We start from the raw sequence: 18,494 nt of genomic DNA on the forward strand, positions 1-18,494 counted from the left end.
CATTGTTTCCTAGTGCAAAGCATGCAAGCAAGGCACCTCCTAATGCTCACTCTCCCCTTCTCAATAGAACAGTGCAATCTGTACAGAGCTCGTTCTACTGCCACTGGAAAATATCACAATAAAACTGCGTACACTCTTGCAATTTTTGTCGTTGGAAAGGATCTTTCACGATCCTTTCCAAGGACAAGGGAGTGCACGATACATGAACGGTGCTGTACATACAGCACCGTTCATGCTCTATGGAGAGGGGAGGGGGGAGAGCGACGGAGCGGCACCCTGCTGCGCGCTCTCCCCTTCCCTTTCATTACGATCGGCTGTCGTCCATCGTCCGTGGATCCGGCAGGTCGGTCGTCCGGACGATGGACGACACCGACTGTACACACGGAAGATTTTCGCCCGATAATTGGCCGATGCCGATTATCGGGCGATAAAAATCTGCCGTGTGTACGTAGCTTTAGTCATTTACATTGACAATTATTAAGCATCCATACTGCAGTTTTAAAATTGGCAAAAAAACTCTAGGACAGGTAGGTAAGAAAATAATATTATTATTATTACACAGTATTTATATAGCGCCAACATATTATGCAGCGCTTTACAAAGTTTGAAATGTGGGAGGAAACCCACAAAAACACAGGGAGAACCTGCAAACTCCCTGGCCAAGATTCAAACCTGGGACCTAGCGCTGCAAAGATTGCTAACCTCTGAGCCACGGTGCTGCCATACAAAGACATCTTTACATATTCCAGTAATAAAGTATTTTAAATACAATGAAATGAATGGTCTAACATGAAACTACAGAATTTCTGAATTCTTTGGTAAAAAGTAGTCAAACAATTGTGCCCACACATGTGGCCAATTCATGGTAGGACTTCCAGTTGTGAACAAGATAGGTTGAAAAATGGGGGTTTTAGCAGTACAAATACAGAATATTTAAATTCAGTCACACCTATACCGGAATCAGACAGCCAGGAAAGTAACATTTTGAGACCATCATCTGTAATGGCAACCCCTATATCTCTCAGGATGGATTGTCTTTATTACATGGCAGAATCATTTATGAAATGTCACACACCTTTGTGTAAGATACTCAGGTTCCCTGCTTGTACATAGCAATCTTCATTACTTCTTGCTTGTACACAGCAATCTACATTTTTATGAGCGGAGGTGCCTGGAAATCATTGAGCAATTCAGTCCTGCTGGCATTGCAAAAATTACATTTGCCAGTAAGGCAGAAGCAGCCCACACTTCCGGTAGAGACAGACAACAGCTGGTTTGGCACAGTGAATCTGGAAGACTGCATGTGTGTCCATTCTCTCTTCCTTGTGCTGCCTTCTATAACACAGCTGTCATTAGGATACACCCATGCAACAGGCATGCAGCAGCTGGCACGGACAAAGCCACTGTCACAGCCAAAAAGCTTTATTATTCTGCTATAGTCAGGCAGCAAAGGTTGACCACTTTTAAAGGGACAGATATTCACCTTCTCACACTTAAACTTCCAGGTCATAGTTAAACAAAGTCATGGGAAATGTAGAGTTTATTAGTTGTCCCAGGAACAGAAAAGAAATTATTCAAATGAGGACACATGATCCAGGGACTGTCTTCTTACTTAAAATTTTATTTTATTAATATTTTCTCTTTTTCTGGTGCCTTAAGGAAGGATGTAAAGGGAAATTTTCCAATAGGGAACAGGCAAAAAACAAAACAATTATTTGACTTTGGTATTAACAGTTTCCTGCATGATGGACAATTCTAAAGAAGCAAGTTGGAATCAGTGATAATTCTAACTAGTATTAGTGGACTTGTCGCATTCACAGGTGTACTGTGGTCAGCTGCAGTAGACAATAACAATTTGTAACGCATTTGTTCAGCCTTGAAGTCTGTTACAACAGCAACTACGTAGCAGCAACAAATCAACAGAGAAGCAGCAACACATTTCTGCTACAAAGTTGCTGGTGTGACATGACCTTATATTACTCAGAAGTTTTGATGAACCTGTATAAAAGAGGAAAAGAAAAATGCAAAAACCTAAACAAACTAGCCACACAAATAGCAGGAATAGGCATGAATAAAATGGTAAATCTAACAAATGAAATCACTTTAGAACAATATCTGGAACATATATGTACACAAGTTTGAAAAGCACTGTAAATAAATATACGCATATTTGATCGACTTTAAACTATAGCAGTGATTGCAAGCATGGCGAACCTTCTGCACAGTTTTGTACGGCACTTTCAGTTCCATTTATTGAAACTAGTGGATGATGTCCCGGTGGCCTCTGTGTTTCTGGATCTTTGTTTGGGTCCCATCACTAATTCAATTTTAGAAGCAGTCTGGTACTAAGCTCCATAAAAGCAGCTAAAAGGCACAGATGCACCAAAAACCTCAGAAACCTCAATATACATACAAAGTCCTCCACATTGAACCTTACAACTGTACTAGTCAGCATAAAATTCCAAGCCACTTCAGAAAAGCTCTGTGCTGAAATGTGTAGGTGAAGAATACATTTTAATAATTGATCACAACCAAGAGCATGTGGCTCTATAAACAACTATAAAAAAATCCAATAGGAAAAAATGAAGTGCAGCACCATTCTGCTGTATTTGTTTAAAAGCTACTTGAAATAGCTAGCCATTGACAGTCACAGAATTTATTAGGGAGAAGCATATGTATTGCAAGCTGTATAACCAGAAAATTATTGATTTTGGCACAGTTTTATGTATAACCACAATATATGCTGATACAAACAGTTTAACAAATGAAACAAAGCTAATGAAAAGATGAAAGGACAAGTGAAATATAAGCAGAACCTATTTTGAAAAAAAGGGATTTTTATAATCACTCTGCATAGCTGTCTCTGGAAACTGCCACTGAACTACACACTGTAACACAATGAGTATAATGGGAATCAAACAGGAAGTTGATAACCTTTCTGCTTCTGGACAGAGCAAATCATGGGAACCAGGTTTCCTAACATTTTACTGCTGGCGCCTGGTATCTGGAAGTATTTTTCTTTGCATATCGCCTATTATTCTTACTACCAATTAAAGCCCATTCATTGCAATTAAAATATAACACTACTGAAGTGCAATGGGGTGTATGGAAATACGCGGAGACAGAAATGAAATAGTGCACATTCCATTAAACCCATTTCACCTTTAGTATAAATGTAGCCACAAACACAGGGCAATTCTGATATAGCTATATTAAGGCCAAACTGAAAATCAATACCTGCACAGGTACTGGGAAAGCCAGGATAAACATCCAGCTCCTCAATTATATACCTATCTGTATGGTGACCAAGCAGTTACATTTGGATGAGAACCTAAAAAATGTGATGCTATATTTTATCAGCAGCTAAAATCTTTATTTGCAGCTCCAGGTCCCAAAATCCAAACTGTGAGAACACGCACCCCAATTTGGTATTAGGGAAACAGGTTACATGGAGAGGTTTAAAATGCCACTATAAGCAACCTGTGGTTTGCTCATCTTCCAAGAAGCTCCTAAACAGCAGGGCCAAAATTGTACATTTGAAACAAACAAGTCCACATCTGAAAGGGAGAGGGGTGCATGGGCCGCATTGTCCAATTGTTTGAGCCAAAAGTTATGCAACAGCTTCCTATGTCTCCCCAGCCCATAAACCCATTGCATTCGTGTGTAAATCTAGCCTACAAACTTTGCAAACCTTAACAGGTTCAACCAGATCATGTTCGCGCAACCACCCCCAAACACACTAATCAACCTTTTACATGCTGGTATTGGCTGACATTTCTGCATGTGGATCAGTAAAAGCTTACAGGAGGATTGTGGACTTTGTGAAGATGAACTCAACTATCAGATTGAAGTTAAAATGCAATTTACCAAAATAGCACAAAACACAGAAACCAATGAAGCCAATAATAGCTAAAATATGATAGCTAGTGTTTGATGAATAGCATACCTATGGAATAACAAATCCTTTAAAGTGCCATCATATAAAAGTGAAATACCAACACTGCCCTTCTATACGCATAAAAAGCATTTGTCAAGTACAAGTGGTGGGTGAAAGTGAGGGCAGCATGGAGGAAAAAACGTATCACCCAGTAATATAGGTCAGGCGCTTATTTGGATGCCAGTAAAATTTATGCCTGAGGCTCCCAAACCACAATGTCATAGAACATCCTGTACCACCAGTGTTTTATATAAGCGTTTCTAGTTACATAATACTTGGAAGAAGAAATCTGTGGGTGGTAAAAGCTATAATAGCTACTATGCAATGTCTTTGAACGCAATCAATTGTTACCTGGAGGAAACCGCACGGCAGAAGCGTTTGCACTGAAGTTTGAATGCCCACGTCAGACCTCCATATATTCTATTGAGTCTTTTCTGCAAAAATTCCTTTCAGTCATTTAAAAATCCTATTTATTTGGAAGTTTATCATGTCTTCAGACAGAAAGTGGTGCCCTACAAGGTTCAAAGTGGCATTGAAGCATGAAAATGCATAGCAAGGAATACACATAGGCTACTATTGCCAATTTCTCTCTAGAAATGACAGTTGCCCATCTTTGACTCCAATATATAAAGTCACGCAAGCCATAAACAAGCACAACGTTATTTCCCAATCACTATACTTGAATAGAGATGGTACAGCGTTCTAAAAATTTAAGGTACTACACCTTACAAGAACTGGAATGTTAAAACACTTTAGTCCAGGGCTAGATATGGTTGCCGCTTCGCATGGTTACTGGAAAAAGTCGCCTAGTAAAATGCAGGTTCAGATCTCCCTCAGGATTGAGCGATCTTGCGTAGGTCCCTGCAGCTGGCACCTTGACAACTCAAACAATTGACCGGCATCTACAGATTTGATGGCTGGCGGCAGTAAGTAGTACTAGTACAGTCCACTGCTAATCCTTTTCATTTCCCTATAGAGCTGCCAGGCAAGCAGCGATCCCTGGCACGAGGGGCTGGCGGCAGTAAGTAGTACTAGTACAGTCCACTGCTAATCCTTTTCATTTCCCTATAGAGCTGCCAGGCAAGCAGCGATCCCTGGCACGAGGGAGCAGTAAACGCACCAGAACCTCACTGCCAGTGTGAACTTAGCCCGATTTCCTGCACTGGAGCAGTTGATCTCACCCCTTGTCAACCAGGTAATCCGACACAAATCATGGCTTGGCCATATGATCTCGGGACATGCTAGATATGGATCACCCATCAACTGCTTTAGGTTCATTGCTGATGCACCACTACTACTATTTGAAATAATGATGGTCACACACACACATGAGATCACTCTTACATGGTGGCATGTGAATGTTTTCTAATCAATCAATTTGATTAGCTTGCTCAAATCTACATGATCAACGTAATAGGGTCAGTAGACAGTCCACAGCATCACTTATTTTGGATAGAACTATGAGAAGATACGTTTCCAGACCTGAACATGGTCAGACAGGAAGCAACTGCCGCTGCCATAAGCAAGACCCTTGCCTTATCAAACCGAAAACCATGACTGCCACCTGATTGAAGAGCCATTTCCTAGAAACACCGTCACTATAATAAACTGACAGTTCAGCCAAACCAGAAAAGAACATGATCTATCCTATTAAATTAGGCCATTTTTTGGGGGGTTTCTTAAGACTTCCCAGCTAAGACATGGAGAATGTCCTAAAAGCCAAAGGAAAGGGACACCTAAATGGTTATTTTACAGAAAGGATTAATGCATTGGAAAATATAATGGAAATGTGCATCCATATCAAAGGTCAAACAAGAGCTTGAAGTGTTGCAGTGACATGAAACACAACACCACTATTGTTAATTTTTAATGGAAAACCTCAAAAAACGTAGTCCCGGGCACAGCAATATGCTTGGATTAAAGTAAAAGATGCAAACAATCTGTGGGCTGTAATGCATAAAAACGTTGCATGTCCGTTTTAGCATGAATAGATTATTTAGTGAAACAAAAGCAGATGAAAAACAAAAACTACACTTAAAATGAAAGCAGGTTATGCCACCTATTAGCTATTATTGAAGGAGTGTACCTTGCATCCCTACTTACACAGCTTGTGGACATTTGATGTATGCTACACACTCTAAAATACCCACAAAGGAGACTAAGGCTAGGTACACATGTAAGATCTTTCTTATCCAATAATCGCCTCAGGGCTGATATCAGACGAGAATCTGGCGTGTGTACAGCACTAATTGTTCATGCATCCACAAACGATGAACAATCGTAATGAAAGTGAAAGAGCACAGCTGGGTGCTGCTTCGTCGTTCGACCCTCTTCATAGAGTAAACGGCGCTCGTTCGTGCATCATGCTGTCTTTTGTTGTTTGAAAGGATCATGAAAGATCCTTTCCAACGACAATTATTGCACGTGTGTACCCAGCCCAAGACAGCAAACAGTTGAAGCAACTGGACTCTTCAAAGGACTAGTAGGTGGGGGCAGGGAAACCAATTTGTTACAAAATACAGACTGTATTGTCAGATTGTTGCACAAGAACTCTATGAATAATACAATAAGACTGCTATCCAGGGAAAGGAGGTGTGGCAGCTTTATTATGTCTCTCGTTACGTCTTCAGTTGCACAGAATGAGGTTTGGAGAGGTACAGGAATGTGTGAGCTGTATGCAGCACCCAGTGCAGGGACTGGATGGTAGCCAAGGACATCCTAAAGGTAACCATGGCGACCAGATACTGAACAAAACAAGGGCACTCCACACATATATGACCTTGTAACCGTTTCAGTGCCCTGGCAATGGGGTGTGTAAGTCAGAGCATCTCCAATATACAACAGTGTAATACATGAATCATTTATTCCTGTATCACTAAAATCTTTAAAATGAGTTACTTTAAACTTAAAATATGTTAAGAATCTCTGCTTACGTCCCATCAAGCATGATGCCTACTTACTAAATGCCCTTCAGACAAAAAGCAATAAAATGGGAACTTCATTGTCCATGGAAACCAACCAGTCTCTCCTTTTTACCTTACAAATTTCAATGTATAGGTATATCATGGGGGAACCTGGGTGATCCAGCAAACATCTAATGGATTTCTTAAAAAACATTTGCTATTAGTTGGAAAAAAGGTTTTCAGTCCTGGACCAGATCCTTTCCAGGTTGGCTGGATCATCCAGGTTCTCCAATGATAGTCTTTTGTCTCCAGGTTTGAAGAGATTTAATAAATCAAGCCCAATGACATTAGACCATCTCTGGCGATACGCCCCATCACACTTTTCAGTCCCAATTCAATGAGAGGTCATTGACTGCTGGTCAGTAAGATCAGTCTAACCAGACAGGAGGCTTGGAGACAAGGAGTATTATAAATAGGCTGGGGGGGTCTTTGCATGAGGTTGCAGGTTAAATATATATAATTAGCATTCTCATTGCACCGCTAACCCCAATAGTGAATGTACTTGTTGGAAACCACAGCTTAACTAATTTTTAGGATGAGAAAAAAATGAAACCACTCTGGTGAAAAGCAAACCATATATTACTGAAACATAGCAGTACAGAATTTAAGAAATTATACCTAAAATTGAATGGGGCTTGAACAATATTAGGAAATACAGTCTTAAAATAAAACCTAAATGCAATGAGCAAGAGCTGCCAGTTTAATAGTCCCATTAATAGTTTGGTATTTAACATTCAACAAAGAGCATGCGAATCTCTGAATAATGCTGGCAATCATACAGCTCACAATGCCAATTCTTTCACATCCAGGGGCTCAACTATATTGGATTATCCCATTTACTGCAAGTGCTATAGAGACAATCTTACAGTCCTTCCTAGTATACAAGGCGCTTTCTGTCACATGCAATATTCAAGGTCCTCAACCAGGATATTGTTCATTATTAGAACAGATATATTAAATAGACTCAAATAAATGTTACACTATGAGCCCACCTAAACAACCACCATACAAAATACTGACCAAAACAAATACACCAGTGATGGAAACCTTCTGTCTGTCCTATAGTCAGACCTAATTGTGTGCCAAGAATGTCAGAACCTTTCTGCAGAAAACATGTAGGAGAATAGGAGGAAACGGTCCTCTGACAGCTGGAAAAATCCTAAATATTCAGGAGGTAGTACATGCAAATCAGCTCCTTCCTAAAGAATTCTGCATTGCAGGCAAAGCTGCAGTATGTATCCTGCCACAAATTACAAATCTGAGCTGAGCATTATTAAGCTCTCCTGCTGTATTCTTACTGATCTCTGTAGCAGCCTGGACTGAGGGATCACAGACTCCTGCTAGTCGCTGTGACCTGCTAATAACTGAACAGCAGCTTTCTAATGACATAATCCTGCCATATGCCTGTCCTACAGAAGAAATATAGTAACATGAAATGTATATAGCACAAAGCACGTAGGAGGTAAAGCATTAAAAAAACAAACCTCTGCACCTAACAACAATTTATTACCCTTATCAGAGCAATATGAGGGCCTGGTTTACACTTCTGTGCCTAAAAACCCATGTGTAGATGCATAGCGAAGTACATTTTCAAATGTTGCAGTATCTATTCCTAATGCATTTCTACATGGGGAGAGGGAACGGGCGAACATGGCTTTGTGCCTCCCCATGTAATATATTTGTATTTAAAAAAAAACTTGAGGTATAACACAGCCCAAAAATTAAAGAGGCACTCCAGTCAGACAAGCTTACTAACATTAGGCGATTCCAATTACCTAGTATTAGCACATTGACATTCAAATTTGCTTTAATACAAAGATATGCCTTAAACTTCAGTAAGTCCAGAAGAAGCCAAAACTTTTTCAGAATATTTTAAGAACGTTTTGATTCCCCAGTTTAGAAAAAAACATGAACCTTAGGATTCCTCCAAGGGTTGCAGGGGGTTCCTTGAGCAATTTGTGCCTTTCAGGTCAGCTACCACTGACATCAATGGTCTACTTGGTTATCTATAAGGATGACAATGTTCACATTGGCCAACAATGTAAACAGCAATTATTATTACTACCATGAACTGGGCATATCATTTATATTAGCATGGGTTCACTGAGACCTGAAAGTTATTTCAAGGGTACCCCCCCATGTTAAAAATGTGGAGAAATGCTGCTATATACATTAACCAGTGTTCTCCACAGCCTATTTTAGCCAGCACCACCTGGCACTTTTCAGTAACCACCCAGCTGTTTATGGGTGGGTGACAATACAGGGGCCGCCAGCCACCTACAATTTCTTCCTATCCAGCTTAAAATTTCTGTGGGGGGCTCACTGTACCTCAATACATGAGCCTATTAGAAAAGTAAGTGTTCAGTGGAGTAACCCTTTATTATAGTGGCTTCCACTGCAGAGCTTTTCAGAAACAGCTGGTGTAGAACTTTGGCTTCTCCACAATTAAAATTTATCACATAAGTCTCAAGTTCAATTAGCAACAAATGACATATCAGTTTCACATGGAGTACAAGACATGTCCTGTCAATAAATGTGTCCTGGCTGAATTCCAGGCATTGCTAAGAGTCAATGTTTACAATTGCAATCCACTTTGTGTGACAGAAGCCTGTACAGTATTAATCTGCACACAGTCCCTGCAAGAACCCTTTAAGATCCCAAGGAGCCAACACATCACCCAACCCTGCCCTTTAGGCCTATGTACCATATTGATCTATACATCTAACAACAAATGAATCAATTCCCTTACATAAAGTCTTCAAACTCCTCCTACAGGCATTATACTATAATTTCTCAGATTACTTTCAAGATATGAATCCAAGCCTTGGGCTGTAAAAATAACCCTTTTTATAGAAAGTTCTTTTCAACATGAAAAGGTAATGTGATGCTATATTGCCCTATACGATTTGTTTAGAATTTCCAAGGCACTAAAGGAACTATGGACCAGCTTTCACACAAGATATATTACCAATGATGTATAAAACTTGCAGCATTAAAGCCATAAAATGCAATGTTTTGTGGACTCTGTGCCACACAGGGTATTGCAGATTAAAGAGGTCCCAAAGTGTAACAAAATGTGCAAGTGAACAATCCAAAAGATAAAGGGAGGCACATTTCAGATGAATCCAGGAGACAACAATGGAAAATCAGCCACAGCCTTCGAACAACTATGTCCTTTCCCTACCCCCCACGTCAGCTAGCAGGAACCAGTGGGACCAACAGACACCAGATCATTGCCTACAACAGCAACAAAAATATCATCAAACAACCATGGGCACATTTATTCCAAATAGTTATATGTTCAAACACCTGACCTTGGCTCATCAACCACCTTTAAAGAGGTGTACAAACAGCCCATTTCTGAAACAATGTTGCACATTTATCTTCCTTTGTAGTAAAATACCACTTTTTAACATTTTTGCTGGTGTCTATTAAGTCATATCCACTTTCTGCTATCTGCACTTTAACAGTTTTCTCCTTTGGTTTTCCAAGGATAAAAAAGTGTCAATTCTAGGATCAGCTGTTTTTCCTGCATTCCATTTTAGCTGACCAGGACTGGTAAGTTCAAAATATCACTTTCCCTAAATGCCAATGATTTCCTAAGGCAGTCAATGCCTATAAGGGAGGGACATTACAAACACGAAGTGCACCGACAAAGAGTTTCCAAAGTTTTATAGATAATAGTAAAAGTTTGGCATCTTCCTCTCAAGACCTTGGGCAGCTCCCATCTATACCATTATTTTCCTAGTCTTTAAAATTTACAACACTAAGGACACATATCATGGAAAGATGGCTCCCACATACAGGACATCCATTTATATAAATCTGAAAAAAACATATCTGTTAGAAAACATACACGGTACTCTTCAATTATGTGTCATTGTGAACAGGGCCACGAGGAATGCTATGACCAGGAAACTAATTGTTACAGACGTTGACAACAATTTCACACACTGGCACCACTCAACAAAGAATTTCTACATACTAGATAATTATGTGGTACCAGCAATGTTTACAGATGTACAGGCAATGAACACCTGGAGTTTACTCTCTTTGAAAGATACAAATATTAGTTACTGCACTACAGACAAATAAAATCCCCCACCTTGAATCAAAGCTCATGCAAACCTGGTACATGCTCTCAGACCTTTGTTTTTTACCTTTCAAAATGTATCATTATGGATTATGTTTCTATGATAAATGGTGATCAACACATAATACAATAAACCAGATTTTATTTTGCAATATGCAGACAGCTGTCCACTGATAAATTGCTTCTGTTTCAGTCTTTCAGTTGGATGAAATGTTCTGTTAAAGCCTGAACAGATTTGGTGATCTGATTGATTTTTTTCGACCACAGTGACATATATTTAAGCTAATGATTTTAATTTTATTAATTAACCTATAGCTTGCACATGATCACTATATCATAGTTTGTATAGTGATCACAGGATCAGGAACCACACTGGTTCCAGAAAAGTAGTGGTGCCAAAAAACAGTAGCTGCAGACAATGATGGTTGCTAGCTGTCAAAGGAATTATTGACAGGCAATGGAGACTATTGTCATTGGACTGTTCTTTGGAAAAAAAAACACATACTGAGTGCACGTCAGGCTTTAGCACTTTGAGGCACTGACCTAGAGCGCAGATCAGGAGTTTTGGCTTTTTTTTCTGGTTTTCAAATCCATATCCAAATCCATATATCTGTTCAAAGTCAGCCAGCAAAGCAATAGACAGACACACAATGTTTACTTTCTCCAACAAACACAAACATTTCTACAAATTCCTAAAAAATAAAATACCCTGAACACCAGAGGCCCATTTTAAAACAATAAAGCTAAATAAAAATGAGACTTGCAAGTATGCATAACCAGTGATCCAGGAACAGATACAAAGTCAAAAACTTACAAAGATGGGTGCTGGCAATTAGGAACCAAAGTGAGGAGCAACATGGAGGAAATGCCAACTTTCTGAGAGGTAGGTTGATCCACTGTGCTTGTAGATTTATATTTGCATGTCTTTTAACCTGAACTCCATTGTAATATTCTAGTTCTTCTTTATGGAGCACAAAAAACAAAAAAACAAAACAAAAATACAACACAGCCATTAGCTTATCAATTATTACAAATTAAATTCTTGTGGATTGAAGTACCACAATACAAAACAAAACTGCTCAACTGACAGGTTGGTCCTCTAATATGCTGGACCAAATATCAGCACAGCTGCCTCCATTATGAAGGAGCAATAGTCATGCTGTGCAGGCTATAGGACACACAATTGTCCAGCAACACAAAACAAGGAGTCTCTAGACAGCACACTGCAATTCCCAGCTTACTGAGCAGGAAAAGATGGGCTCCTTGAGACAACTGTATATTAACAATCAGAAAACTGTTTGCAGATTATGAATTAATAATTCACAAGCAGGCCTTCCCTCGGGCATTTTACATTATAATAGGTTATGTATCTTTAGCACTTACGGTGATCACTACATCCTGAGAGCAGCTGACTTGTAGGTCTGAGAGCATACGCAAAGATACTCATTAAATCTAAATAACATGCAAGGTTCTGTGCAAGAACCGACCACAGTGCACTGTATGACATCATTTAAAAAGACATCAGGACAATATTCCGATATAAGTAGACAGATGGGGTCAATCGTACACACAGCAATATGATTTAATGAAGAACTATTCACTTCTAATGATATTGTACCAGGCAACTCAGTTTCAGAAATCACCTTCAATTCATAGAACTTAAGTAGAACACTTGTCCTGCTTTGCAAATCAGAGCTACTATAATGCCAGAGGACCTTAAAATATTCTGCTCAGCATACATGTTACAATCTAACTGGCCTGGTTTATGCAAACATTTTTGGAATACCTGGAAAAGTAAATACAGACATTATACTCCTAGATTGTAGGCTCTTCAGGACAGGGTCCTGACCTCCTCCTGTGTCACTGTCTGTATTTGTCTGTCATTTGCAACCCATATTTATTGTACAGCGCTGCGTAATATGTTGGCGCTATATAAATCCTGTATAATAATTATACTCATTTATCTAGACATTTGAACACAGGGGCCATTTAGCTTTCCCAGTTGGAAAAAGTAAAAAGAAGAGAAAATAATCACTCTTTAACCTCCATAGACGCTTCGATTATTTTCAGCCGAAGCATTTATGGGCGTTTTAGGGTCACAAAGTGCTGCAGCCTGTGTTCACTTTGCAGCCCACAATGGAGTAAATAAAAAATGCTAGGTCTAGTTATTTTTCCTCAGTGTTAAAGAAGAGCTCTGAAAACACAATATCTTTGCATCAAAGGGTCATCTCTGTGACTTTCATGCACTACAATTTCCAAATGCCAGCACGGAGCACTTCCTGACATTGTTTCCTATTTTGCACTCTCCAGGGGTGCTGCAGTCTGCTATAGATTTCAAAAATAACTTCCAAAAATAACTTCAATGAGCCCAACACATACAGTGGAAACAGAACTATACAGGATGCAACATCTGTAAAACTCCGTAACACTAAGGAAGCTTGATAAGAAGTTTTACCAGTGCTGCAACACTCATTTCAACAACATGGAGGACCATGACACCCATGGGAAGCAAAATGAGCATCACTGAGAAAAGGTACTTCATATGTTAAACAGTTCCCTCCTCCAAACAAACCACATTCCGCATTTCAAAACAAAACAGATTGTGGGAACGCATTAGTTAAAACTCCTAATTAGGCGTAACACAATAGAATTGGATAACCTTTCAACCTCATTAAAAGGGTGGGTAACACAGGAAGTGGTGACACTGCCGTATAGGATATACAAAAGCCTTACATTTGCACCAAACCCTAATATTCTCAGTTTAAAAACACCATTATTGAAACCAGATGCTTCAATGCCTTCCTGTTTATTGGAGGCAGGAAGCATTTGCTTTAAAAACATGAAAGATCAACCTATATAGATCCTTTAATTCATGAGCACCGCTCTATAATCCTATGTCTAGGATCTGTACATACCATAATTGGCTAACCTGTATTGTGTTGGTTGATAAACTAGAAATAATGCATTAAAGTACTACATTTTATGGCATTATTGTTTGAAGACAAATACCCTAAAAGCAGCCTTGTATTCAGGCTCTTTATGCAACCATTTTAAATTGCACATGGGCCAACATATACACTATTTGTTATACAGAATGATACAAGTTAATCCAATCAATGATCCATGAAAGCCCCAACTACACTACATGGAAAAATACAATACTATACAATATATCCAATATTGGAAAAATAAGATTATGTGTTGGTGGTATTATTTACCCACATGGCAACCTAGTTCTTGGAATTTTGAAAGCATAATAAAAGATAGGTAAAGAAAATGTAATCCTAGTTTAGGTCTGAAAGCGAACCTAAACTTAAAATTTTTACTTTACATAAAAGGGTAGACAAAAAAAAAAAGGGATGGAGCCCAAAGCCTCAAAGCCTCCTGGGATACCTACGTCACACATCCTGGGAGGCTCTTGGCTGCTCATTCTGCACATGCCCGAGAAACAGCCCTTTCTTTAACCTCCCTGACGGTATTCCCGAGTGTGGTTCAGGCTCATTTGCAGTACCAAAAGTGGCATTGTCCAGGACTTGGTCCTGACGAGCCCACGACGTGTTATTATTATTATTATTAATAAACAGGATTTATATAGCGCCAACATATTACGCAGCGCTGTACATTAAATAGGGATTGCAAATGACAGACTAATACAGAAAGTGATACAGGAGGAGAGGACCCTGCCCCGAAGAGCTTACAATCTAGTAGGTGGGGGAATTTCACACACAAAAGGATGGGAGATATGTAGTGTGGGAAGTAGTGATGGTTTCAAATGACAGAAGAAGCCGGGTAGGCAAGTTTGAAAAAATGGGTTTTGAGCACTCTTTTTTCAAACTTGCCTACCGTGTTCTGGTGATACCCGCCCTGCATCTGTATCCCTTTGCCTTGCGTCTCCGGCGTAATGTGGGGGACGTGTCTGGTGGGAAAATTAGACATACTGCTTTCACATTCAAGAATATTAACATAATCAGACCGCCAGGGAGATTAATGGAAGAAGACAATTGCCAATCTCACGCATACACAGTGAGATCGGCAACCTTTTTCCCCATCTAAGTCACCCAAACTTGCGCCTGCATAGTGCGAGATGCGTGACGTAGGAAGAAGAACCCGTAAGAAGAGAGAAGAGGTCAGCTCCTGGCGCTTACCAGGACAACACAGGTAAGTGTATTTTTTTTCATTTAGGGCTTAGTTCCGCTTTATTGCACCACCCACACTGCAGCCTCTGTCAGACTCCTAAAAAACTGATATTGGTGGGAGCGGATGGAACCACAGCAGGCAAGAGTCCCAGAATTGTGGATAGGTGAAGAGCATGACAAAGGTTGTAGTGCTGGGAACGAAGGAAAGTAGAAAACACAGGCTGCTAGCTAGGCTGGCCACCTCCATCAGAAACAAAAATCATGGCTCTATCCCAAAGCTCCTGTGTAATGCCATCTACTTTGGAGTTTTTAGCACTCCCACACATGGATATATTTGTATTCATCCTGCTGCTTTTGTCATAATGTAAATTAAAAATTCAAGAGAGAGGGTGGGAGTCCTACATATGGTGACAGAGGGTATGCAGAACTGGGAACAGAAGCACAGTGACAGACTCAGGCTCCAGGAGATATAAGAAACATAAGGCGGCTTCATTCTCCAGTATGATTATGTACCCGTTTGCATTACTTTTATAAGATCTAGGTAAGAAGTTCTTCCTATTCACTGAAAGAATAAAGCAAAAATATATAATACCACCACATGACACAAACTTGCATCTCCATGAGAATAAACTCCTGTGTATATTTACAAGGATTAATAAAGAATACATGAAGAGGCACTGACAGGAACACACTATACATAAAAACATCCTCTACAATATTACTGTACTAAAATATTTGCTTTTAGCATCTGGAAGTGCTCTAGACCTGATAATACAGCATGTAATGTATTATGAATGCATTGTACCTACCCATCTGTACTACACCGGACACACTACTATGCTAGATCACAAGTGGTACAAAACAGGAATATATTCACTTAAAAAGGACTCCATGCATCATGCTAGGTGAAGTCTTGTATTAAAAAGTCTAGCATTGAAGTCTTGTCTTAGTAACCAGATTCTCCCACTCATAACCGCCCTGTTTTATAGAAGAATGAAATGAGGAATCCTTTGGGTTGTTATTAAAACCAGCTCCCCCTTCACTTCTTCATGAAGCCTAGTTACATGACTCACCATAATACATTAGTCCTTGTATTATTGCCTGTTCAATAGCTGAAATACTATTCCTATACAGCAGTGGTGTCAAACTCAAATACACAGAGGGCCAAAATTAAAAAATTAGACAACATTGCGGGCCAACCTTTAAATTTATTGAAAAAATTGAGGACATTTTTCCTTCTCATTAGATATAAACCCTTTTCATATGGAAACAAAGAGGTTTTGCTTCACATTCAATCTGGAACACGCTTATAATAAAGAGACAAACATTTTTTTTTTAATTTTATTTAAGAAACAATCTTATGCCTCTTTCTCTATTTGTAGCCTTCTGAGTTAAATTTCAATGGTAACGTTTTTGCACAGGCCAACAATAATAGAAACAATATTCTTCCATGAAAATCCAACCATTCAAGTCCATCCCTTGGAGTAGCAAGGAAAAATACAGCTGAGGGGGAATGCTGGAAATGCCAGACGCGGCCAATGAGGAGCTAAATCTTGAGTGGCCCACCGCTGAAACTCCTTCATTGAAATACTTCATTACTACTAAACATCCCGGCATTATTTGTATCTATAAAACAGTCCAATGCAGGGCCACTCATAGGCAGAGAGCCCGCTGGTCTATAGCCACGAGTGATGCCAGGAATTGTAGTAGCGGCGCTATTTTAATGCAGCGGCGAGCCAGCTGCAGATTATATTTAGGATTCCTTTGGGGGCCAACAAAAAGGTCATTGGGGGCCAGATTTAGCCCCCGGGCCAGATTTTGACACCCCTGCTATACAAGATACTTTCTGAAACTTCAACACTGTGCAGACCAAAGATATTCAATGCAACTCAATAAAACAAACCCGATATACACAATCTGATCACTGAAGGTGTATAACATTGGGGATGTGAAAGGCCTACATGTTCTCAAGCTCCTTCTTCTACAACCACTCGTGTCCTGGGTTTCTGATCCCCTCAATGTGCTCACTCCATATCACATCCCAATTTCTGTCTTACACAGCCCCAAAGCACAATCACGTACTCTAATATTTCAAAATACATTTACTGGCAGTATAAACCAGTTGGAATAGTATGGAAGCTGCCTCTGTTGGCCATCATTTGGAGTTTAACGTGTGCCGCGTCATTACCTCCAGACTTGCCACCAACAAGAGACCCATCACCATTACTAATGGACAAGACACCATTACCTCTAGACTTGCCATGATTGCCTTTTGAAGTAATTACTTGTCACCACCACATTATGGCTTGCTCCAAAGAAGTCCGCATGACAACTAAGGAATAAACCGTTTCATAGGACATGTTGGAAGTGGATGTCCCCACACCATGACAACAGAAATGTACTATAGATATGTACACATATGAGAAGTATTTGGGGTTGGTGGCGGTCGGTGACACTCACCATGCTGGGTGAAGATATTGAAGCCGGCGTTGTCAGGGTTACTCCTCCCGGTCGCCTCTCTCCTGCGGCCGGTGGTGGTCCCCGGTTGATGGCTCGGTCTGCTCCCGCTGCTTCGGCTCCCTCTGGGCGGTGGCGGTGCACCCGGCGTCTCTCGGCCTACCTGCTGGCCCATCCCCGGCTTTTCTTGAGCCGCTTCTCCGCCTCTGCAGCTACAGCCACCGGGATGGCCCCCAGGCGAGCCGGTCACATGATCTCTCCGGCAGCCAGCGGCTTTACGTACAAGGCCTGTTACGCCCCTTCCCCGGCCTCACTTCACGAATACAGCCGGGCGCGGTCCTCAGATCCCCGATTCACGGGTTCTGGCTCCGCGCCTCCGCCGCAGCCCAGGCCGCCGCCATATTAACCAGCGAGAAGCGACAGCAGCCGCTCAGAGCGCCCCCAGTCATGAAAGAAGACAGCCCAGAGCGCCCTCTCTCCATGTAGCCGGGAATTTCCTCCACAGACATGGCGGCATGAGAGCTTCTGTGTATTTCTAGCAACTCCATCCGCCACCTAGTGTTTGCTTTGTGTTATTACAACCCTGGGATCTAAACTGACAGATTTTATTTATCCTGAATAAAATAAGTTGCCTAGCCAAATAATTCTGCACTTCATTTAATCTACCATTGTCTCCTTGTTCTTACTTCTGACTATGTTGGAGCCTTTATGTTGCAAAAATCTAAAAGCTGAGTGGTTGAGTAGTTGAGAAAAATACACTGACAGCACTCGGTCCACCAAAAAGCTGAGTGTTGTCAGCCCATATATATATAGGCATTTCATCAATGAAACAGAAAAATATCATCTGAAAATTTAAGGTGACTTTTTTTGGATTAAAAAAAAGCTTTATTACCCTTTGTTCTTTTTTA

General features: G+C 40.3%; 1 protein-coding gene across 1 annotated transcript in view; it reads right to left on the minus strand.

The window, feature by feature from the left end:
• ABL2 (ABL proto-oncogene 2, non-receptor tyrosine kinase) overlaps positions 1–18,055 on the minus strand; it is a 35,149-nt gene extending 17,094 nt beyond the window's left edge. The window contains exon 1 of the mRNA XM_072419759.1: positions 17,590–18,055. Coding sequence (XP_072275860.1) covers positions 17,590–17,761 — 172 coding nt within the window. The 5' untranslated portion in view covers positions 17,762–18,055. The remainder of the gene's footprint in view (positions 1–17,589) is intronic.
• Positions 18,056–18,494: the final 439 nt, after the last annotated feature.

Source organism: Pyxicephalus adspersus, chromosome 8 (genome assembly GCF_032062135.1).
Source record: "Pyxicephalus adspersus chromosome 8, UCB_Pads_2.0, whole genome shotgun sequence".
NCBI lineage: Eukaryota > Metazoa > Chordata > Amphibia > Anura > Pyxicephalidae > Pyxicephalus > Pyxicephalus adspersus.